Here is a 21,448-nt window from a genome sequence, read left to right as displayed (position 1 = left end):
AGCTCTCGTAGAAGCGCAAATCCGAACCTCGAGTTCCCTCGACCGTTGACTTGCACATCCAATTTCAACCAAAGCCATTGTCAAACATCAACCTACTATAGCACCACTTCAGGGCACATTCATAAAACCTTCCCCATTCAGACGTTTACAACCCAGTAATATAACACGCAAAGCCTCCTGCCCACAGCATCCATGACCATGTTGTTGAAGAAGTCCAGAGAGCCGTTCCAAACCCACCACCCGCTCAACTTAAGTGAGGTCGAGACTCGTCAATTTAATAAATCCCGGAACCAGCTCCATAGTCCATACAAGATGTTGGACGTACTCAAGCCCCCCCTCAGTCCGCAAACCGATCCTTCATGCGCCCTTAATAGACCACCAAACCAATATGAAGATACCAAACAGGACCTCCGTTTCCTGGTAAGCCTCTGAAGTAGGCCATCGTACTTGCGGCGTCTCGCGGTGTACTTTCTCGACGGCCAGGGTTTGGATCGTGAGGAGTTCTTGCATCAGTCGGTTCATCTTTCCATAGGACGTCCGAGACGAGACGAAGGTTGGGTTTGGGCTCGTGGCTAGATTTTCTTTCTCGGCACTCCATTCTCCATCCTGGGTAGTTGTGTCATTTACTCCAGCTCAACGTTCAAATGCCTGATACTCTCTACAGCATCCACAGCCTCTTCGCTCTTATCACGAACACACCAATCGGAGACCTTGGGCTGAGAGTGGTTCCGCCAGGCTAGTGGGATGTATATTGATTGGACGTCGCGAAGGTCAAACGGCTTGTTAAGTTGTTATAGTTTTGGAAACTGGTGATCCGTTTAAATGGGACGTATACCCCCCCAAACTCTTTTACGGGAGTGTTGTGGAGCCGTTTTGGATGGAATTTTATGAGGTTGGGGATGTGTGATGGGTGTTTTCTTCAGAAGCGTCGTTTTAATATAGATGAAGAGTGCCAGTCATTTCCTAGCTCCCGCTTTGGACCCAAGAAATGTGCTTGGAAGGACTGAGCCTTAAGGCTGCTGTACAAATGAGAAAAACTTGGAACCATTCACTGCTCCAGGTATCGATAAAACCATCAAGAAAATATCATCCCCCTTTTGAAAGGACGCTTTGGTCCCCTCGTTACAAATCTTCCAGTATGAAACTGCGCGTCCGGAACCGCACGACATTCGGGAGCCATTCGCCAAATAGTCATCAGCACCAAGACTTCCTCCAGGGTCGGATCATTTGCCAAATGAAATGAAAGAATACCACAACTTGCCGCCATGAAGGATGAAAGGGGTCAAGATAGCTTCTGAAGAAGTTTGCCACAAGGCCTTGAAGATGCAACGTATGCTATAAATCAATCGTTCGCCTTCGCTCCTCCAAATATTATTCTACAGTGTCTCCCCCAGAGCCCCATAATCATCCCCCAATGTTCGTTCAGCCATAAGTTGCCTTTCCCCCTTTCAGTCATGCATCGTCCCATCTCCAACAAAAGAAATCCCTAAACGTCGGCCCACGATATTCAAGCATAGTACCTCGGCTCATCAAAGACGTGGTATTGGTGTCCTCGCACGCCCTCTCCTCGGAACATTTGCGGGAAACGCATGCCCTCCGGCACTTGATCTTCATTGATCCTGGCGTTCCTCACTTCCGCAATGTCACTCTCTTTCTCGCCAATCTTGAACTTTCCGACTTGGATCTCAGTGTCTGTAACTGTGCTTCTGCTCACTCGTGCATACCCAGTCCGCTTCAGCCCCTTGTAGAGGATATACTCGCACCACCGGTCCCAGTCATCGGGATCGATGTCGTGCATTCCGCTTGTTTCTGACACGTAGGTATTGTAATTACCCTCGAGTGGCTTCGTAACCAAATACGACAGTAGAATGGCCGGTCGTGGTGTGGCACCCATGAGTTTGGAAAGGTATTCCGTTTGCAGTCTTCGATCCTCAGGATCCTCTTCTTGGCCCGAGTGGAAGACGAATACATCAATCGTCTCACCGTACACATCTAGAGTTGCTTCAATCGCCGGCGCCAGCTCACCGACAGGCGAAGGAAGAAGATGGTGCGTCGAGTTCACGATGGGGAATTTGGATAAGAGAGCGGCGCCCCAAGTATGCTTGTTGGGCCCTGGTCCATAATCAACGTACATGCCAAGGTCCTCTGCTAGGAATTGTGTTGTATCACGGTTGCCCATGATAATGCGCTGCAGATCAGACTCAAGAAGGCCAACAACGTCCAGTTCCAGCTCTTTAATTACATCACGCATCCGATACTCCGAAGACCACATATCATTATCGAGCGAAAAATGGATCGTCCAGATGCCTGCGGTGAGGATTTTGTCGTCCTTGTGATAGGGAACATAGTCGTAAGTTGGGAATCGAAGGTATGCGATGGAGACAGAGAGTAGTTGCAAGACCCCGAGAACATAGAGGTAATAGGAGCGCTGTTTGCGGGAATTGAGGTATGCGTTGAACCGCTTGCGTTGTGCTGCTGGAGTTGACGATGCGGACGAGAAGACCCCGCAGCCGATGAGAAGCATGGTTGTCATCATGACCCAATCAGTATGCTCCCGAACTAGAGGGCCTCCGGGCACGAAGGCATACGCAACCACCCAGACGTGAAACAATACCATGAAATTATACGCCAGAAAGCCGATGCCGAAGGTTCTAGCAGGACTTTTTCGCGCTGCTGACCCAATAAGGGGCACTGCCACTGCCATGAGATATACGGCCAACATGAGGGCACCATAATATCCCCTCCAGTTGCTGTATAAGGTCAACATCGCTGCACCAACGGATCCAATCCCAAATAACGTCCAGCTCCGAGCGATGTCTTCGTTAAACAGACCCAGAATCAATCCTGCACCCATAGCAGCTATCGTCCAAGCACCATGCGGTGCTGAGATTGGACCTCGTACTGGATACCCTTCCCATACCCAAAGAATCATTGTGCTAGAATCTGATAGAAGGGAATGCAGGCCAAAAAATAGACCAGCCAAGCCCAGTCCTGCTAACAGCGAGGATCCTTCTTTGCGTCCTTGGATCGCAAGATCGCTGCCGCTGCCAGGAGACTTACGAGTAGAGCAAAGGACGGCCAAAACTGCCAGTAAAAGGCCTGTGGCGTTCCAACCTCCATTTGAAGCGTGAGATATTGGCCAAATGGGGTTACTCGTCTGCCATGCGAACTTGACGACGCTGGACGCAATAAGACCAATGGCCCAAGCAGATATCTTTGATTCCAGGCGTCCAGGCTGGGCCGCGTGTGAATACCAAGTTGCTGCCCACGAGAGACAGGACATCCAGACGGCAAATCCAACAGTGAAAAGTCGATTCGCTGGACTCTTTACTTGATATGCAAGCAATCCCGCTAGTGAGAGAAAATGGCAAACCCGAAGGTTCTTCACCACCAGTGAACGTATCGAATGGATACCGAGCAGCAAAGGCGAGACCGTTGACATGACCATCACCTCGTAGCCCGAAATACCCATATGCCATAGCGGAAAGTCTGGCAAAATCAGTATCATTAAGGATATATCGTATTGCAAGACTCACACCAGACGAGAACTCCCAGGGAGGTCAACATAGACCAGAAAACAAACTGAGGATTTGTTAGTGAAAGCCGACAGAGCAAGTCAACGAACCGACCCCATTGTATATATCTGCCACTGCATCGATTGCTTCACTCCAGGAGAAAGCTTGGCCAAATACTTGGTTGACTTGCTTGTCCTTTCTGGGTAAGAATTAGCGCGACGGTTCCAGATGAGGTTCCAGAGCACGTACTCTTTTTCAAGAACTGCATCGGCCACAATCTTGTTGTTTCTATAGAACACACTGTTTAGATGAGTTCAGAATCATGTATTATCGGCAAAATACATATAGTACAAGCTTCATTTCGGAAGCCAACGAACGTACCCCTTACTCGAACCCTTTACGTCCTTGACGACCAACTCGAAAGTCTCAAAATCGAGAGCTGTAACAGCATCAAAGGCAACATCAAGCAAAACCAAAGCCCACTCGAAGAAAGCGTATGTAGTGTAAGCTGACAGATGTGTCAGTCGCAAGCTGATATTTCAAATTCATGAAACTTACCTCCAGCGACCTTATGGACCTTATGCTGAATGAAGAAGTAAATGAGGGGTACAAGGGTACCAAAAAAGGAGCCCGCAAGATATTTCCGATACTTGACGGCTTTGCCGCTGCTTGGACTTAGAGCTATGCATCCTAAGGTCCAAGGCAGCGTTCCCACGAGGTACGATATCATGAATATGTCGTGCCAGTCGTGATCATCCGTCGAAGTGACATAAGTCCATCCACCGCATGTGAGGGTTCGAAATAAGCCCATGGCCGCCACAAACTTCGGGAGAGTCGCATTTGGACGAGCAGTTAGGAGGTACCACAGACCAACCAGAACGAAACGTGGACCTACTTTGCTGTTAGCTTGACCCAACCCTTATCGAGTATCTTGCCTCTCGTACCTGAAGTAATAGCTATAAAAAGCATGAAAACCGAACGTTCCGGATATCGATCGCCAATCGTTGCCGAGACGGAGGGGAACCACTCCTCGGGGTATCCATAGTATTCGTTTTCAACAATTTTATGATAATGCAGAGCAACGCCAACGATCAATGCGCCAAGGAAAGCAGCTGCGGATATGTTAGCAAACTGTCGAGCTGTTCAAGCATGCGGGACTGACCATAAGCAACAGCGGTATGTACCCAAGACACCCATTTACCAGAGAAAGCGAACACAACGTCGCCGTCCTTGAATTTGGGTGCCATTGCAATCACGAATGATTTCACATCCAAAGGAGTGTCATCCGAGTATCCGGGGGAGAGGGATGTGCCAGAGCAAGAAATTAACGCGAAGTGAAGCAAGAGAAAATGCAAGGTTGCTTGTCGCGATTGCTCGGTCAATTACCCCATAAAGCGCATGGATCAGCTCCCAATACGTCCAAGCGCCTCCTGAATCAAAACGTGAAGGCTCACTGGGCGCAATCCTTCACCGCCCGGCAGAATCCCAGAAAATTATATCGTCGAGCTCGCAAGCCAAGGAGACAACCAAACTTCAGCGGGCATTCCACGCAAAATGTCAGGAGCTAGCGACAAAGCACGATTCTACCTGGAACAGGCGGTGCCTCAACTGCAGGAGTTTAAAGAGAAGAAAATTTTCGACGACGTGAGTTAGCTGAGCAGCCGCGCGATCAGAACGGCAACCAGATCCAAGAATTATTGCTGATTGAAGAACTTTAGGACGAGATCAGAAATCTTGTCAAGAAGAGATCCGATTTCGAACACAAGATCCTCGGTAGAGGATCACAACCAATCGACTTTGCTCGGTATGCGGCTTGGGAAATCAGCTTAGAGAAGCTCCGGCAAAAAAGATGCAAACGATTACGAATTAAAGGCAGCTCCGCATACACTGGTCAGGCTAGAACCTTCCAAATCTTTGATCGAGGCACAAAGAAGCACCCGGGAGATGTTGCACTGTGGATGTCATACCTCGAATATACTAGGCAAGAAAGAGCAACGAAGAAGTTCAAGTCGGTCTTAACATCGGCAATTCGACTGCATCCTACCAAATCAGAATTGTGGCTTTATGCCGCGAGATGGGCATTGGAGTTAGAGGCGGACATGAATGGTGCGCGGAGTTACATGCAGAGAGGAACGAGGTTCTGTACCCAGAGCAAGGATTTATGGATCGAGTATGCCAAGCTGGAGATGATTTACCTGGCCAAAATTGCCATGAGGAGGAGAATTCTTGGCCTAGACGCGGGTGAATCTGTCGAGGCTTTGGAGAACACGGAGGGAGCAACCGATGATGGAGGCTTCTCCACTACAGCGGATGTCATCGCCATTCCCGACTTTAAGACGCACACCCTGCGACCTAGTATGATCAAAGGTGTTGAGGTTGACTCGGAGGTAGCGAAAGACCCGATGACAACCTCAGCTCTCAATGGAGCGATACCACTTGCCATTTTTGATGCTGCTCGCAAACAACCATTCTTCTGCCCTGCGGCAGCTGAAGATTTTTTCGACATGTTCGCCTCCTTCACCCAAGTGCGATGTTTACCTAAGATCTTGCAATATGTTCTGGACAGCATGATGGAATCATACCCTCGAGATCCGTGTATCTGCAGTTGCTACATTAGACAGCCGGTGCTTGGTATTGAACCAACGTCTCCAGAATTTCCAATAGCGGTAGGATCTACCTTGGACCGGCTGAAGGAGTCGATGGGCACTGCAAACGACAAAGCAGTGCTTTCGAGGAAGATGAAAGCATGGTTTGAGCAGATTTTAGGGCTGGAAGAGTTAGATCCAGGCATCCAGACGGTGATCAGACATACGATAAAGAAACTTGAATAGCAGAAATGCACCACCACCTAAGTGGAATAAGCTGAGCAGATTTAACTGTGGTTTCTAGCCTCTGCGCATGAATTGGGTGAATTTCATGCAGCTACATTTGACACATTGTACAGGCTGCTAATCGGACATCACGGAATGATGATGGTTGGACTTGAAGAGTATCCAAATTACTTCATTTGATGCGGGGCTTTTCGACATAAGGCATACCTGCAAATTTACATGGTTTTACCACTGGACAGTGATCAGCACTCTTTCTACTGTTCGTTGCCAAACAAGGGTCTCCTAATTTTTTCGTTTATTCTTCTTACTATAACCCGGATCCGATTGAGCCCTCGTCCTGTGCCTCTTTACTTGCACTTTCTCAGCATCCTCGCCTCCCATAGTTCTCTCCGCATCGTTCATTAACCAATCTTCCTACCTTCTTTCTCAAGTTTTACTCTACCATTCTAACTTATTATTAAGGAAATAGCTGGATAGGCTTGATAACTTACAATTCAGCTACCCTAGCTTTCTACTCCCTGGGAATGAGCATGTCAATCGTGGGCAAAGTGGTTGAATGGATGATCTTAATCAAGGTCTCCCAAGCCTTTTTTCTTGCACTGAACGAGATTGGGTGTCTTCGATGGGTATGGGGTTGCTAAGCTCATCCTTCTGCTGAAAGTACATGGAGTTTGTAATCTTAGGGCTAAGAGCGTCTGGAATCTGTGCAAAGAGTGCATCTAAGGGATGATGAAGTACTGTGCTCTTTGCAGTTCTGAAATTTATCAGCTATCCTTTGGGTCAATCATAGTTCAAGGCCTTACATTGTCCAGTTTCATTTCTTTCGATCCATTTGATTACCATTGAAAACCCTGTCCCAATGTTTGACCAAGCGAAGATGATTGTGAGAGAGTTGGGAGTAGAATCTCCTTCAAGACACAATGCTTGCTTTGGATGTTGGACCCGAGAGCTGTCGAAGGCCGAGGGCTGAGGTCTACATCATGATACAATTCTCTTTACGGAAGATGACTCTGCAGCAACGGATTCCTGGGGAATGATGAGTTATAAATAGTGCTGGAAAAAGGACTCGCAGCGATCCACCACTTCATCACAAGTTGAGATCTCAAGGCTGGTGGCTGAAAGGATTCAGCCATTTATTGGCCCGGGTCTTCACTTTGAAATGCTGTATAACAGACTCGCATCCCCACAAATTTCGTCAGGACCTTCCCAGAGCTTCCATCCACCCTCCACCAACCGGGACACCGAGTACCTGACATGAGACAGTTTCTGCGTTCTCGAAGCGTTCTATTCCACGCCTTCAATGACTCACTCAGGACCCATATTTACAAGTTGATACATGTACAGGTAGTCTTTTCAGTCCACCCTCCTGCCACCGCCACCACCACTCCTAGAGCGCTTCTTGTCGCCGTGCAACTTCTTCATCCGGAGTCTAGCTGTATTTTCCGATTCTTTCCTAGGTACCAAAAAATTTCAGCAAATATTTTCGAGGCATGAGAAGTGATGCGCACCCAAATTGACACCCAACAAGAAAACCAAAGTTGGCGATGGACAGTTTACTACTTCCGAGCCTTGCTCGATCCGCGCCTCTTGGAATCTTTCCTCCTTGTTGCATATAGTGCCTGGCGGGCTCTTTGCTTCTCCAGAGACGGCATTTTGAGCTTCTTCTTTTCCTTGACGTCAGCCAGAACTTGACGTCTGAGTTTGTTGATGGCACCACTATCTAGCTTTTCCGTTTGCATTCCCACTTATGCGCGCGAGGTGAAGAATCAGTGTGGAGGATAAACTGCAACTCAATACAAGTAATTTGGAAACGTGAAATTGACGAGCTTACAGTTGTTCAATCTTCTTCAGTTGCTCTGGAGGAGTGATTCCTGGAACTCGTTGCTTGTATATTCTTGTAATTTCGTCAAAAAGTTTTTGATGATTCTCTGCTCTGTTGTCGGACTGGCTCCGGGATGAATCGCATTGCATCTTGATAGAGTTCGAGGAAGACACATAGTGCCTGGAATCTTGTAGTCCTTGGTGGAGAACTTTTGGAACGCGAGGATAGAGGGCATCTAATTTCCATACCGTGGTGGCCTTTGAACTAGTTCTTTATGAAAGTCAGCAAAATGTTAACCGCACAAGATTTCTCAACATACTTGTTGACTGCTTGACCACCAGCCCCACTGGACCTAGAGAATTCTGTCTTGGCGATCTTCTCTGGTATTGTCGATTTATTGAATCTCCGGAACCATTCTCTGGCAGCATCAAGATCGGCAGCTTCACTATCACTAGTAGGACGTGACGAGTACGTTCTGCAGTCTTGCAGCAAAGTAAGCTGGCCTCGAGAAGGTGACTTGGACCAAGCTTTTAGAACGTGACGCATGGCAAAACTGAAATTACGGAGCCGCCTCAATAGCTTCGTTCGACTATGATGCTTATGTGTGAAAAGGACAGAAGCAAGACGTGCGTAGAGATCCAACAACAATGCAGTGAACAATTGGGAAGAGCTCAAGCTTTTAAATCTCCCCTTTCCAGCATCCCAGGGCTCGCCAACCCTGCCCCCTCAGCAAGGGCTAAGATCCACGCGGTGGCTTTGTTGTCTGGATGCAATTGCACTCGGGGAAGGCAGATGAGCCAGTTCTGCATCAGCCATGCCTTTCTGTCACAAAACCAACAAGTCACATTCTTCACCAGCCAGTTCGCTTAATGTGGTTAGTGCAGCTTAGCGCGGGTTTGCTCGAAAGCCGAGCCTTTGTGGAAAAACTCTCCATCAGCCTCAATTGTTTAATTGTAACCTCATCAATGACAAAGTTCAAGCGCGCAAACCATCTTCCTCTTGCACTCAGCGTCAAGTCACCAACAGGATTCTCGCACGACTGAGGATGTCTCTACCTCGATAGAGTGTGCCTGCATCTGCCACCAAGCAACATTTGTAGAGCCGACACCCAGCAGCCCGCTCTTGCCTTTCACCTTCAAGCCACCCCATCCTTCCCTCCTCCGTCATATGAGCTTCTTGAACCCCTCCCTCCTCGTTTAGTGAACTCGGACTGCTTGATCGAACATCAATCCACCACTGCATCCCATTCCTGTTACCTTCCATGTCTCTTGACTTCCGAACAAGGCCTTCATGACACCAGAGCCCCCCGGGTTCCGCACAAAGACATTGTCACCAGTTTCTCCCCTCCCACTACATCCTCCCGAACCATCCAACAACCCAGTCCTTCGGAACCAGATCGATCCCATTTTCAATATGACCGCCACACATCTAGAAGAACCGACCCCGCCGGTCTCAATTCTACCATCGCCAATGCAGACAGCCGTAGCACCACCAGACGACCCGAAATCACCATCTGTGGATTCCAGCTTCTCGGACGCGTACAAAGAGCAGTCTGAAGGCACGGAGGAAAAGCCAGCAGACAACGTCGACCAAGAAACGGATGTCAGCGATGACTATGCCATGGCAGTTGACTCTGATGGGGACGAGCAAGCAGATAGTCAGGGTATATCACAGGCAAAATTTGAGTCAGACACGAAGTCTTTGCCTGCTACCGTATCAGACCACACTTTACCTTCCTCTATTCTTTCACACGATCCTCCTGCCACCGACCTAGCTCAGCCTGGCCAAGGCACCCAGCCCACCCCTACCAATTCAAGTCCTACCCACCCAACTGTCGATGATACTGCAAACATCGATCATTTCGACGCAGTTGCAGCTCAGACTTCAATTGAGGAGACGAAACTCGAATCCCACACATATGACGATGCCACAAATGGTGGGATAGATATCCAACAGTTACTGGACAACATCACTGCCAATGCCGAGAAGAATGAATCGAATTCTCCCGCCACCACTCCTTCTACCCAGTCTTCTAAGATAACCCTTGCCAAAGGCAGCTCTGGCCTTCCCACCCATGCCAGTCTTCCACCACGCCCAAACATCCCCCAAAAGCGTCCTTATCCCGATGATATCCAGAAGTACCACGCAGGAGCTCCAGGTGTCCCTCAACCCTCTGTATCTTATAGACTGCCCGGCGGTGTCACGGCTCTCATTGCTGCTGGTGCCCCAGGTACGTCTACTGATCCTAGAGGTGGGTTACCCCCTCCTCCAAGTGCCTCCTTCCGTCCAGCCCATATGTCCACTGGAAGTCCTGTTAGCCCAGCTTCATATACGCAGATCAATAGATCAGCTGGCCTAGACCGCCAAGCTACTTCTATTGAATCTCAGGATGAAGCTGATGAAGCTGATGCAAAATGGGGTCCGGATGTTCAAAAAATCTACGACGAGTTCCTTGCCGATGAGCGAATGTATGTCCAGGAAGGGCTGTGGGACAGATTTCCACTGAATTCTCGTTTGTTCATTGGTAAGCTAATAAATGGCTATTCACAGGGCAGAAATCTGACATGTTCAAACAGGCAATCTCCCAAGCGAGAAGGTAACAAAACGAGACCTATTTCATGTATTTCACAAATACGGCAAGATTGCACAGGTATCAATCAAGCAAGCATACGGATTCATTCAATTCCATACCAGTGCTGCCTGTTACGCAGCTTTGGAACGTGAGCAAGGGGCAGAAGTGAGAGGACGAAAAATGCGTGGGTGAACTTCTAGCTTGTAGTGGGATACTGGACTAACCATTTTGTAGATCTTGAAATTTCGAAGCCACAAAAGAACACTCGTAACGCACAGGCAGCAAACCAAGGACGAAGATCGCGATCTCCCGATTTTGCCCGAGGAGGCGGTTCTGATCGCGGTGGCCGGGGTCGAAACTCTGCTGTTGATCGATACGATGGACGTGCTGCACCGACCTACCGCTCCGACGAGTATGGACGGCCTATTCGAGTTCGTGATGATTATCGGCCAGTAAGATCGCCAACACCTCCTCGAGGAAACTTCCGAGGTCGTGATGAGTACTTTCCTCGTGGTCGAGACTCCTACGAGAGCCGTGACAGGCGTCGAAGTCGATCCCCATATGGTCGCAGAGATGATGGAAGATATCGGGAAAGAAGTCTCAGTCCTCGAGGGCGTGAGGCCGTTGAGGATGCAGACCTCCAGATTCCTCGTCGAGACCCTAGAGATGTCCCGGATGTTCAGATCCTTCTCATGGAACAATTGGATCGAGACTTTGTTTCTTGGGTTGAAGGTGAGATGCGGGGTCGTGGTATTAAGGTAGAGGTCATGTTTCTTAACCCTCGACTTCCCCTCCAAGCTGTTATTCGCAGACAGATCCTGGAAGGTGTTCATGCTGTATCAAAACTTGATATGAGATGCCAGCAGTCCGCCAAGACTCCATTGCAAGTCTTCGATCGCCAAGGTGGAGCCAACAATGTTCGATTCGACGAGTACCAAGATCTGGATCCGAAGATCGCTGCAGAACTCGTTCTTCGAGCCAAGCAGACCCAAACTCCTCCCCCAGTCCAAAATCCTCAATATGCTCAACCTCAATTCGCTGCAGGTCAAACGTACCAACCACCTGCTGCTGCACCCCCTGCCGCCAACCTAGCCAGCCTTGTTGGTCAAATGGATAATGCTACGCTGCAGAAGCTTCTAGGCTCTTATCAGCTTCCGCGGCAGCAACAGAATGCTCCAGCGGTTGCTGCGAATCAAGCAATCGATCTTGCTGGTCTTCTTGGAGGCCTGAAACCGCAACCATCTCAGCAAAACTATCAGCAACCTCAATCTGCCCCCGATCCTTATGCCAACCTTGCCAGCAACCCAGCACTTGCGGCATTGCTCCAAAACGCAGCACCTCCTCAGCCAGCCCAAACACAGCCTCAACAATCTGATCAGCAGGTACAGAACATCATGGCTTCACTTGCTCGTTTTAGGCGATGAAAAACGAGCTGCCCCATTACTGTCCTCAGAGAGCAATGTCTAGGATTCCATGAGACAATCTCTTCTTCAGCAGTCATCTCTGAGCCTGATTGAAATATCCAACGATCGAGCGAACGACCTTCCAGCACTTTGTGGTTTCCTGTTTGCCAGCTTTGGCTCTTATGGTTCTGCACCTTTCTTGTGTGTGAAGATTTGTATGGTACAGGAGCGAAGATCTCTAGACTACAGGATTGCCGATTCTTCTAATTCTAAACGCCGCAGTATGCAGACGGGAAACACGTCACCTATCCTACATTGTACATAGAAAGGAAGATTCATCGTGGAATCGTCGCTTTTATGCAGCACCAAACCTTGAACAAGATACGTTCCTTTTAGACAGTTCCCTCTATTTAGACGTTGTGAGATGAACCTCGTGACAGATGCTGTCACAGCTTGACCTTTTCCGTTAGTTTCAATCTGACTGGCCATATAGAGGGTCTAACACAAGGTCAGCAAATTGTACCAGGACTATCTGAATTCTCGTACCTAGTCAGAAGTAACTTTTCTGCAGGCGCCTTCTCCCTTGAAAGTAGCCATGCATTCAGATTTGCCTTCAGCAGTGCATCTCCTTTTCCGAGAACATCCACCCCTCGCTCCACAAGCGCCATCTTAACCTCCTCGAAAGCCATATCATAAACACCCCCTGCCTTCCGAATCAAATCATCATCCAACTCCAAATACTCCACCCGCCTGCCAACCTTCCTCCTCAACAAGCCGGTCGGTAACCCACCAATCCAATCCCATAATCCAGAACTCAAACCCAAACTCCTGTTAATATGCAATAACTGTGCCCTTCCCAAGTTCTCAACACCTGCCTGTGTCGGTGGCTCTGTGGCCAATTCGCGAAAGGATATGGACCTTCGTTTTTCAAGCTTTCTCCTATCACTCTCTATTTGCTTAGGAATTCTACACGTCCACGGCACAACACCAGAAAGTGCAATGACAACTACCGGTGTAAATTCCCCACATATCATCAACACCAAGGCAAAAATTGGTACCCGCTTAATATCATGCCAATTTCTGACTAAGAGTTGGAGATCCGAACGAGTAATGGAAGCGGAGGCAACAGCGGCGGAGAACGATGAAGCGTGCTGAGCGTCGATGTTGTGTTGAATGTCTCGGGAGAGCTTGAAGTTGGTATAGATGTTCTTGATGCCGGTTTTGTAGAACCCTAGGTAGGCCTTTCCCAAGGCTAGGGCGTAGGAGGGGAATAAGGACTGCTCTTCGGCGCGTTCCGGTACATTGACGGGTGCGGGGAGAGTTGTAGATGGCCCATTGACGGGGTGTCTACGGGGTGTCTTCGCTGGGACGTTCGAAGTGGTGGATGCAAAGCGGAGGGTGGGAAGTGCAGTTTGGAAGGAGAGAAATTGTGTCTTGACCACGCTGGGTGGCTGCGGCGGGATACACTGAAACCGAGAAGCGGTGCGCAGATGGCGCAATGTGAGTGTGGTCATTTCATTAGGGCTATGAATCGAAGTGTCCGTTGAAGCAAAGAAAAGTGCAAGAATTGTGATTGTACAAGAAGCTGTGGGGAAAATATCTCACATTCAGTAGCGACGTCCAAAATCTACAGGGGATTGGCACGACCCATGCTTAGCGTTGCAGCCTCCCTATCAAGGATCTCCAATCAGGGAATCACTGATTATTAGGCCCAAATTTTTGAAATCACGACACGCACGCATTCAGGGACTTGTGAGGTGGGGTACGAAAGACTTGTGTGGCGCTGAGGACAGCCATCGCCCTTGATGCTCCCTCATTCCTCAAGCATCTCTCTCCCGAAGACAGAATCACCCTTGGCCCCAGAGATCCGTCTGGTCAGTGGAACAATTGGACGATAACTCTCCAGAAAGCTGATCCCAGAGTTCGTCCGATAGTGTCACAATGGCCTGGCCATATCACCTCCTTGATCTCACCCACGAGCAAAAACATGAGCGTCGACTTCTCCTCGACAGGTATGGAGTCTACGCGCAACTCTCAGCTTTCATACCTATCCTGGCCTATCAACTTTACAGGCTAGCAGTCTGGGTGTATTCAGAGCGAAAGCGATCCAAAGTCAGCTATTCAGCGATTCCAAGCTCCCCGACTTTGAAGCGGTCACGAGCTTCAACGTCTGGTAATTTCGCGAGGAGTTGGAGAACGACTATCTGGTGGTTGGAAGGTGAATTTGCACAAGGATGGCCATCAAGAGGAAAACTTATTGCTGCCGGAGTTTGGATATCTTGGTTGCTCTTTCTATGCGTCCATAACACTGGTGAAGGTAAGTATTTTGTATTTCAACTTCTATTCGCGGTCGGCAAGGCCGACATACTATCTTTTTGAAGCTTCTGGGTTTCATTGATCTTGCACTGCTGCCTATTCTTGGACAAAAGGCGGGATTTCCCAAGGTGGTCATATTTTATCTTTCAACACCTACATCATGCGTGGGGTCACTTACTGGACTTTTACCTCCTTTTAGTACTCATGTGCTTTAATTGCATCACTAATCTTGTTTACTAGACTATCTACACATCACGAAAAGATTTGGAGTTGTAGCAGCATCGCAGTTCCCCGTGCATTATATGCTTTCTATGAAATCTCAATATTCCCCTCTTGCTTTCGTCTTCAGATCTTCTCACGAGCAACTCAATGCTTGGCACCGAATCTCAGGAAGAATTATCCACTTCCTTTTGTTGTGCCACGCTGGTTGGTACATCAACTATTTCGTGCAAGCTGGGGTTGTGAAGAAACGCCTTACAGATCCCGTGGTCATTGTTGGCATCATTGGCCTCGTGCTCATCGACATCATCGCAGCCACTAGTCTGGAAAGAATGCGACGCTGGAGCTACAGGGTTTTCTTCATCCTTCATCTTATGATTGGGCTCTGGCTTCTACCCTTAATCTTCTTCCACGCCAAACCTCTTCGAATCTATGTGATTGAGGCTCTGGTTCTCTTCTTGTTCGATCTCACCTGTCGGAAGCTGGATACAGTCACTGGCTTTGCGACGATCACAGCCGTACCACACACAACATTGGTGAAGCTGAAGATCCCTATTCCAGCGTCCAAGATTCGGAGGTTTCAGTCTAAGCCAGGACAGCATGTCTATCTCTCAATTCCACCAGCAAGTAGACCTCTCCTCTCCTCAGCTCCGTGGATCCACGACTTTCTATACAACCCCTTCACCGTAGCAGAGGCCTCAGGTACCGACATCACGCTAGTTCTGCGAGCTCTACATGGTCCTACAACAAAAGCCTTAAGCACGTTAGCCCAACTCTCTAAGGCGAAACCTCCAATTCAAATTGAAGGTCCTTTAGGGTGTTCTCAACGATTTCCAAACCTCGCCGCAGATTATGACAGGGTTTTGTTGGTAGCTGGTGGTATAGGCTCTACTTTTATCTTACCAATTTACCTTCATGTGCAAGAACAATTGACCGCTGAAGGCAAGAGCTCCGATCGTGCTAAGTTGATATGGTCTATGCGGTCAGCAGCGGAAGCTATTTGGGCCATTGATTCCGAGAAGCGGAACACTATTGAGGAAGACAAGCATGTGAAGATTTTCTTGACAAGAAGCAACTCTGATGATCAGCACCACGGCGACGAGCCAATACCTGTGGATGGAAGTGTGGAGCTGGACGAATTGCAGCGGATGGAAGAACCTGTAAAGGCAACTGGTGGCCGAGAGAGACCGGACCTGAGGAAGATTTTGGATGGGACGTTTAGGCACGGAAATGAAGAGAGAGTTGCTGTTTTAGTTTGCGGACCTAAGCAGATGGCTCGAGAGCTGAGGGAGCAGGTGGGAAGATGGGTGAAAAAGGGTCGAGATGTTTACTTTCATGATGAGAGCTTCGGATGGTAGATCTTTTCAATGGTAGCTCCTAAATTTTCTGTAAGAGTGGGTGGATACGTCAACGATAGCTCGGACATTGTCTGGCAATTCGCATTGTTGAGCATTCAAGCACTCCTTAGCAACACTGCAGACTAGCTTGTCGGAACTTAGTAGGAAGCACAGTACAATGAAAGAAACCTCGCTACAAGGATACTCAATATAAGGATATCCTCGATATAAGGATACATCTGCTGGCCCCGCAGGGATTAATTTTGCTGTGTGCCACACCTCGTTATAAGGATACCTCGGTATATCCTTAGTTTTTGGGGATAATTTCGGTATCCTTATATCGAGGTTTCACTGTAAACAGAAGGGTGTAGAACATGGACGTGATGTCTTAGTTTCATTTCTGACCTTTGGAGATGATCATCCTTTGATAATAACCCAAGCTCTGAATCGCCCCCAAAGCAAATCCGTTTCAACGCCAGAGACAACTCATAATATCGTAACACATCAGTCACTTCTTCTTTTATGCTCGCCCTCGATCTCCCCGGCACTGCTAGCACTAGGAGTTTTCAACCCTTCTCCTTCCGCACTATCCGCTGTATGCTCGTCTTCTTCCCAGCCATCTTCCAAGTTCTCGTCCCAATTCTCAACTTCCTCATCCAGTGTAGGGGCGGCAGCCGCCGCAGTTACAGTCCCCAATTCTTGCGCACCAACGCCCTCTCCAAGCTCCAAGTCCTCCTCGCCAGGGACAACCTGATACTGCTTCGCCAGCCTCTTCCTTTCCAACATCCGCATATGGTACCACGTACTCAACCCAATCGCCGCCAGGGACCCAGTAATATTCGCCACAATATCATAGAAGTCAAATTTCCTTCCATTTTGAAGGATGTCCTGGAGGAACTCTGAGCCTATTCCGAGGACGCCTGTGCAAATGAGGAGCGTGAAGTTGAGACTCCGTCTTCTAGAGGTGTCGAGGATCCAGTAGAAGCAGGTCGTGAGAATAAAGAAGGTGAGGAAATGGAGGATTTTGTCATCCACTATGGTGTCGACTTGCAATGAGGTGAGTCCGACATACCCCGCTGTTGCGACAAAGAAGAGGAAAGCTCCTGCGTGATGTGAGTTGGAGCTACCACCAGTGCCAAGGGACGAGGCTGCGGGAGATGCAAACCTGCAAAGGGTAGCCTTATTCGCATCTTGAGGGATGTTTTATGGACTGTACAGATTGAATTTCATTCCAGAAAGCTTCAGTTGTTGAAAGACTTTGTCGTGGCGGAGGGAATAGCTTTGAGGGAGCTCCGTGTTCACTGAGAAAGGCAGGCTAATCATCACGTGCAGTATCAACCCCTGACGTCGGACGGCGAAGTGCATTTATTTCGTAAAACTTTAAATACTTGAAAATGATAGAAAATAGATAGAGAAGTTGTTGGTGTGGATATGCGTAGTTCATATAGAGCACATTGAGACTACTTTTAAAAATGAATGTTGTGGCTGCGATTTCCCCAAGTTTCTCGCTGCTGAAGTTCTTCACCCACCCGCTAGAACCTGACTCCCTTCTAACGACTTCTCGACAAGGACGATGGAAACAGAGCCATCGGAAAATCATCAAAAACCATCGAATTTCAACTTGATATTTGCGGCAAATTAATCACCGATGAAGGCCGCTCACTCCACACCTGTTCAGGGCGAACCGAAGACGTATCTGTGAAGGTTCGTGGTCTGTCGCGAACCCATCTTCCGCGCTGGTTTGCGCGTGGGAGGGGGCACCAGAGAAGATGTCGAGATCTGGACCATCATCGTCAGCGCCCACAACATCCGCCGGACAACAAGCATGGCTCCCTCCATCATCGCATCTCAGTAGCAAATCCTTTCTCCATCGAGACGATACACCCGCGCGCACGAATACTCCAAGTCTCCTTCTCGAAGATGCCACAATGTCCGAGTCGGCCACCGTACAATATGATGGAGACAATGCGGAGGATGAGCAGCAGCGGCAGATGTTCAAGGAACTCTATCAGCGCACCGAAGCAAAGATAGCTGGATTATTTGGTGGTAGGAATGCAGAGGAGGAAGAGCCCGGGGAGAACTCCGCCGCGCAAATAGACCAATTGGCGGGAGATGAGCCAAGTACCGCAGAGCCCAAAGAGCAAGCACCCAAGAAGTCTGCGCGGACTATCGACGAAGACAACTACGATGACGACGATGAGGATGAGGATCAGGACGATGTCCAAGAGTCCCCGCTTAAGAACAAAGGCGCCCATGCGCTATTGTCACCCTCGAAATCGGGTAGTTCTCCTGTATCCTCGGACATATCACCCACGAAGCAAGCCGAACAAAACAAAGATGATACATCACAAGAGGAACCCAAGTCCTCCGAAGACGTACGGAAGCAGCTGGAGGAAGCCAAAAAAGCCACGGAAGAATCGGCTAAGCGCAGCTTCCACACGTTGTTCTATACTTTGGAAAATGATCGGGTTGCCATGCTAGAACAACAGAGGTTGGAAGAGTCCGAAAAGCAGATCGAATCGGAAATGGATAGTGGAGGAAACACCAGCCATGCAAATGGAGCTAATGGCGAGCACCACGGCTCCTTAAGTAGCGCCAACTTGGGCGCTTCTAGTTTGACTTTGAAGCATCTCATTGCTCGGATAGACCTCAAGCGTGACCAGGTCCGAGCCTCTGATGCTGAGCTACGGTCCTTGATGAACGAGGTCCGCAAGAACAGGAGCAAATGGGCTAGCGAGGAAAATGTTCACCAAGAAGAGCTTTATGAAGCTGCAGAAAAGGTCCTGAGTGAGCTGAAGGCCATGACGGAATATTCCGCCCCCTTTTTAACAAGAGTCAACAAGCGAGAGGCTCCCGACTATTATATTAGTAGGTTTCCAACCGTCTTTGAACTGCTATAGCTAACAATGCATAGTTATCAAACATCCAATGGATCTTGGAACAATGACTAAAAAGCTAAAGACATTGACTTACAAGTCCAAGGCGGAGTTTGTCGCTGATCTGAACCTAATCTGGGATAACTGCTTAAAGTACAACGCTGATATCCAACACCCATTACGGAGAAATGCAAACTCGATGAGGAAGGAAGCCGAAAAATTAGTGCCTTTAATTCCAGATCTCACTATCCGACCCCGGGCTGAGGTTGAAGCCGAAGAGCGCCGGAAGCAAAACGGAGGCGAGGATGACGGAGGTGACGACAGCGATGATGAACCAATCATGTCTTCGAGAGGGCGAAAGGCAGGGGCCAAAGGCTCGAAGGCAAGAAAAGCCCATCCTGATAGAGACGAAGGCACCCCTGGGATAGATCAAAAGCCCTCACTCCAACTTAATGGACTTCTCGGGAAACTCGGCCACGAAGGATCCGACGCCGGTATGGATGGCAGCCAGAACGGTTTTGCTACTCCGCCCATTGGGTCCATTACTCCTAGTGGCATGAACGGAATTCCAGGACTTGGAAGCCAAGCCGACGGAATGGACATTGATGGACCATCAATAAATGGGCTGTCTTTAGGGCAAGCACTCGGTGCCGTAGCTGATGACCTCCAGGAAGACGAAGAGTACAAGATCTGGAAGCAAGTTACAAAGAAAGATCGAGCGCTCGTAGCCAAAGAACGAAATCGGCTTTTCAGGGGAGACAAACTTAATATTGACGAACCTGCTTTGCTTCGTACCAAGGCAGGCATGAGAAGGTGGCTTCGCCAACAAAAACAAGCCCAGTCTGATGCCACTAGCTCAGATGCTAACGCAAAAGGAGCCAAGGATGCAATCCAAGGCGTCGAAACGTTGGCTGAGGGTATGGAAGGTGAAGAAGAGCGGGTCTTGCCTGACTACTATGACTCTCTGTCTGCTGTTCCAGATATTCCTCCCAAACTTCAATGGGTTGAAGATGCCGACGGACAACTCATAGATCGATCTGATGAGTTTCTTCGGATGGTCCCGAGTGGCCACTTCACCGCTCCTAAAAGTTTCTTGACGGGGAAGGTGGAGGCCAATATGCGACAGATGCAGGAAACGAGGAAGTTGTGTTCCAAGATTGGCGTCATCAAGCAAATGCAACTGCAAGCCCAAGTAAACCTTTCCCAGAAAATCACTTCGCCTTAAAGCTGACCCTCTTAGATGTACAATAATCAATTCCCCAAATACGAACCAGAACCATTCATCGAAGCAGACATTGAACCTTATGTCGTCTCAGACGATGGACCCATCATGGCTACTTGGGTTTGCAAAGCCGCCTTGCAACGATCGGTGGCGAAACTTTGCTATCACGCTGGATTCGAGGAACTTCAGCCCAGCGCTTTGGACGTCATCACCGACATTGCTGGTGACTTCTTTACTAAGCTTGTGCAAACATTCAATGTTTATCGCGAAACGCCGAAGGTGCCGGCGATTGGGTCAGCTACAGAAGCTGGAGCAAAATGGCAAGAGACATTCACCGACGAAGAAGTTGTCCTCCACACACTGAGCGAGAACGGCCTTGAAGTTGAGAGCTTGGAAAGCTACGTCAAGGACGATGTGGAGCGTCTTGGCGCTAAACTCGGAGTCATGCACGATCGTATGAAGGCACATCTCTCTGATCTCTTACGTCCCGCTCTTACAGATGGAGGCGCGGATGGATCTGGAGCTTTCAATGATGGCAGCGAGCAGTTCGTGGGTGGCGACTTTGCCGAAGAACTCGGAGAAGATTTCTTCGGCTTCAAGGCTCTTGGCTTGGACGCTGAGTTCGGAATGGCAAGCCTCTCGGTACCTCTGCATCTACTCCACACAAGACTCTACCAGAATCCAACAACTGCCGTTGCGCAAGGACCATCGACTGACATCTTCGCGCCGCTGCCTCCTCTGGAGCCAGTCACCAAGGAGAACCTTCAGGACCAGATCGGTCTGGTTCGAAACTTCTTCCTCGCCAAATTGCATGCCAATGACGATGAGCCGTTACTCGAAGACGAAGAGCTACCAGCCAAGCAAAGACCTTCGAGACCCCGTCTTGGCCCTACTGGAAAGATCACCAGTCCAAGGAAGCGCCCCCTCAAGGAACAGTCTGGAAACGCCAAAAAGAAGAAGAAACTTGACAACGGCACGGCAATGGATCCTGCCACAGGTGCAAAATCTGGCGTCAACAGCAGCCCGGAAAAACCCAATCCTCTGACGGCTTCTGCAAAAAAATTGAAGCTTGGCTTGCCCAACGGAGGACCTATCTCCATGGAAAGAGCAGAAAGCAGCCAAGGCAACGCAAGCCAGAATGAAAAAGACGATGGCAGTGCCGTAGGCATGATGAGTCCAGAAAGCATCGAACGGTAATGAGAGAAAAACAACCTGTCAGATATAAGATGAGTGATTCTAGAGGACATATCACTCATTCTATGCCCATCACCAGGGTTGCCCTGGTCTACGCTCGTTTATGATCATGCATATCAAGCGGAAGAATAACTCAAAAGT

At 48.9% G+C, this 21,448-nt stretch overlaps 8 protein-coding genes across 8 annotated transcripts; 4 read left to right on the top strand and 4 right to left on the bottom strand.

The window, feature by feature from the left end:
- Positions 1–1,375: 1,375 nt before the first annotated feature.
- K444DRAFT_12116 (calcofluor white hypersensitive protein-like protein) lies at positions 1,376–4,884 on the bottom strand. Its single transcript, XM_024870387.1, has 8 exons — positions 4,678–4,884; positions 4,460–4,627; positions 4,074–4,406; positions 3,897–4,023; positions 3,765–3,803; positions 3,630–3,714; positions 3,537–3,582; positions 1,376–3,489 (listed from the first exon to the last, which is right to left on the bottom strand). Exons 1-8 carry the CDS (start codon positions 4,760–4,762, stop codon positions 1,508–1,510), a joined length of 2,865 nt encoding a protein of 954 aa, XP_024744215.1. The 5' UTR covers positions 4,763–4,884; the 3' UTR covers positions 1,376–1,507.
- A 185-nt stretch (positions 4,885–5,069) lies between these two features.
- K444DRAFT_515424 (uncharacterized protein) lies at positions 5,070–6,346 on the top strand (the record flags this gene model as incomplete). The annotated part of the gene is made up of 2 exons (XM_024873598.1): positions 5,070–5,159; positions 5,234–6,346. 2 exons carry the CDS (start codon positions 5,070–5,072, stop codon positions 6,344–6,346), a joined length of 1,203 nt encoding a protein of 400 aa, XP_024744214.1.
- A 964-nt stretch (positions 6,347–7,310) lies between these two features.
- Positions 7,311–8,815, bottom strand: K444DRAFT_606238 (uncharacterized protein). Its single transcript, XM_024878946.1, has 4 exons — positions 8,488–8,815; positions 8,178–8,438; positions 7,855–8,010; positions 7,311–7,799 (listed from the first exon to the last, which is right to left on the bottom strand). The coding sequence occupies exons 1-4, from the start codon at positions 8,712–8,714 to the stop codon at positions 7,700–7,702; spliced, it is 744 nt and encodes a 247-aa protein (XP_024744213.1). The 5' UTR covers positions 8,715–8,815; the 3' UTR covers positions 7,311–7,699.
- Positions 8,816–9,581: 766 nt separating this feature from the next.
- K444DRAFT_639308 (uncharacterized protein) lies at positions 9,582–12,164 on the top strand (the record flags this gene model as incomplete). Its single annotated transcript, XM_024884364.1, has 3 exons — positions 9,582–10,692; positions 10,745–10,924; positions 10,975–12,164. The coding sequence occupies 3 exons, from the start codon at positions 9,582–9,584 to the stop codon at positions 12,162–12,164; spliced, it is 2,481 nt and encodes an 826-aa protein (XP_024744212.1).
- A 425-nt stretch (positions 12,165–12,589) lies between these two features.
- Positions 12,590–13,657, bottom strand: K444DRAFT_623496 (uncharacterized protein; the record flags this gene model as incomplete). The annotated part of the gene is made up of 2 exons (XM_024882287.1): positions 12,590–12,641; positions 12,690–13,657. 2 exons carry the CDS (start codon positions 13,655–13,657, stop codon positions 12,590–12,592), a joined length of 1,020 nt encoding a protein of 339 aa, XP_024744211.1.
- A 274-nt stretch (positions 13,658–13,931) lies between these two features.
- Positions 13,932–16,257, top strand: K444DRAFT_606236 (ferric reductase-like protein like transmembrane component). The gene is made up of 2 exons (XM_024878945.1): positions 13,932–14,460; positions 14,700–16,257. Exons 1-2 carry the CDS (start codon positions 14,085–14,087, stop codon positions 16,034–16,036), a joined length of 1,713 nt encoding a protein of 570 aa, XP_024744210.1. The 5' UTR covers positions 13,932–14,084; the 3' UTR covers positions 16,037–16,257.
- Positions 16,258–16,378: 121 nt separating this feature from the next.
- Positions 16,379–17,283, bottom strand: K444DRAFT_658386 (uncharacterized protein). Its single transcript, XM_024886251.1, has 2 exons — positions 17,181–17,283; positions 16,379–17,118 (listed from the first exon to the last, which is right to left on the bottom strand). The coding sequence occupies exons 1-2, from the start codon at positions 17,203–17,205 to the stop codon at positions 16,520–16,522; spliced, it is 624 nt and encodes a 207-aa protein (XP_024744209.1). The 5' UTR covers positions 17,206–17,283; the 3' UTR covers positions 16,379–16,519.
- A 660-nt stretch (positions 17,284–17,943) lies between these two features.
- Positions 17,944–21,310, top strand: K444DRAFT_639302 (uncharacterized protein; the record flags this gene model as incomplete). The annotated part of the gene is made up of 3 exons (XM_024884363.1): positions 17,944–18,883; positions 18,930–20,083; positions 20,132–21,310. 3 exons carry the CDS (start codon positions 17,944–17,946, stop codon positions 21,308–21,310), a joined length of 3,273 nt encoding a protein of 1,090 aa, XP_024744208.1.
- Positions 21,311–21,448: the final 138 nt, after the last annotated feature.

Source organism: Hyaloscypha bicolor, assembly GCF_002865645.1.
Source record: "Hyaloscypha bicolor E unplaced genomic scaffold K444scaffold_10, whole genome shotgun sequence".
Lineage (NCBI taxonomy): Eukaryota > Fungi > Ascomycota > Leotiomycetes > Helotiales > Hyaloscyphaceae > Hyaloscypha > Hyaloscypha bicolor.
This window is presented reverse-complemented; position numbering and strand designations above follow the sequence as displayed.

What these genes read in the sequence shown, in the direction of transcription:
- K444DRAFT_606236 (XM_024878945.1), top strand. Translation starts at nt 14,085, where the DNA reads ATGGCCTGGCCATATCACCTCCTTGATCTCACCCACGAGCAAAAACAT. An exon ending in CGTCCATAACACTGGTGAAG is followed by an intron (nt 14,461 to 14,699) that starts GTAAGTATTTTG and finishes CTTGTTTACTAG; the next exon opens with ACTATCTACACATCACGAAA.
- K444DRAFT_606238 (XM_024878946.1), bottom strand. Translation starts at nt 8,714, where the DNA reads ATGCGTCACGTTCTAAAAGCTTGGTCCAAGTCACCTTCTCGAGGCCAG. An exon ending in GGTGGTCAAGCAGTCAACAA is followed by an intron (nt 8,439 to 8,487) that starts GTATGTTGAGAA and finishes ACTTTCATAAAG; the next exon opens with AACTAGTTCAAAGGCCACCA. An exon ending in CTTGTTGGGTGTCAATTTGG is followed by an intron (nt 7,800 to 7,854) that starts GTGCGCATCACT and finishes TTTGGTACCTAG; the next exon opens with GAAAGAATCGGAAAATACAG.
- K444DRAFT_658386 (XM_024886251.1), bottom strand. Translation starts at nt 17,205, where the DNA reads ATGCGAATAAGGCTACCCTTTGCAG. An exon ending in AATAAGGCTACCCTTTGCAG is followed by an intron (nt 17,119 to 17,180) that starts GTTTGCATCTCC and finishes CACATCACGCAG; the next exon opens with GAGCTTTCCTCTTCTTTGTC.
- K444DRAFT_12116 (XM_024870387.1), bottom strand. Translation starts at nt 4,762, where the DNA reads ATGGCACCCAAATTCAAGGACGGCGACGTTGTGTTCGCTTTCTCTGGT. An exon ending in ACATACCGCTGTTGCTTATG is followed by an intron (nt 4,628 to 4,677) that starts GTCAGTCCCGCA and finishes ACATATCCGCAG; the next exon opens with CTGCTTTCCTTGGCGCATTG. An exon ending in TGGCAGATATATACAATGGG is followed by an intron (nt 3,583 to 3,629) that starts GTCGGTTCGTTG and finishes ACAAATCCTCAG; the next exon opens with TTTGTTTTCTGGTCTATGTT.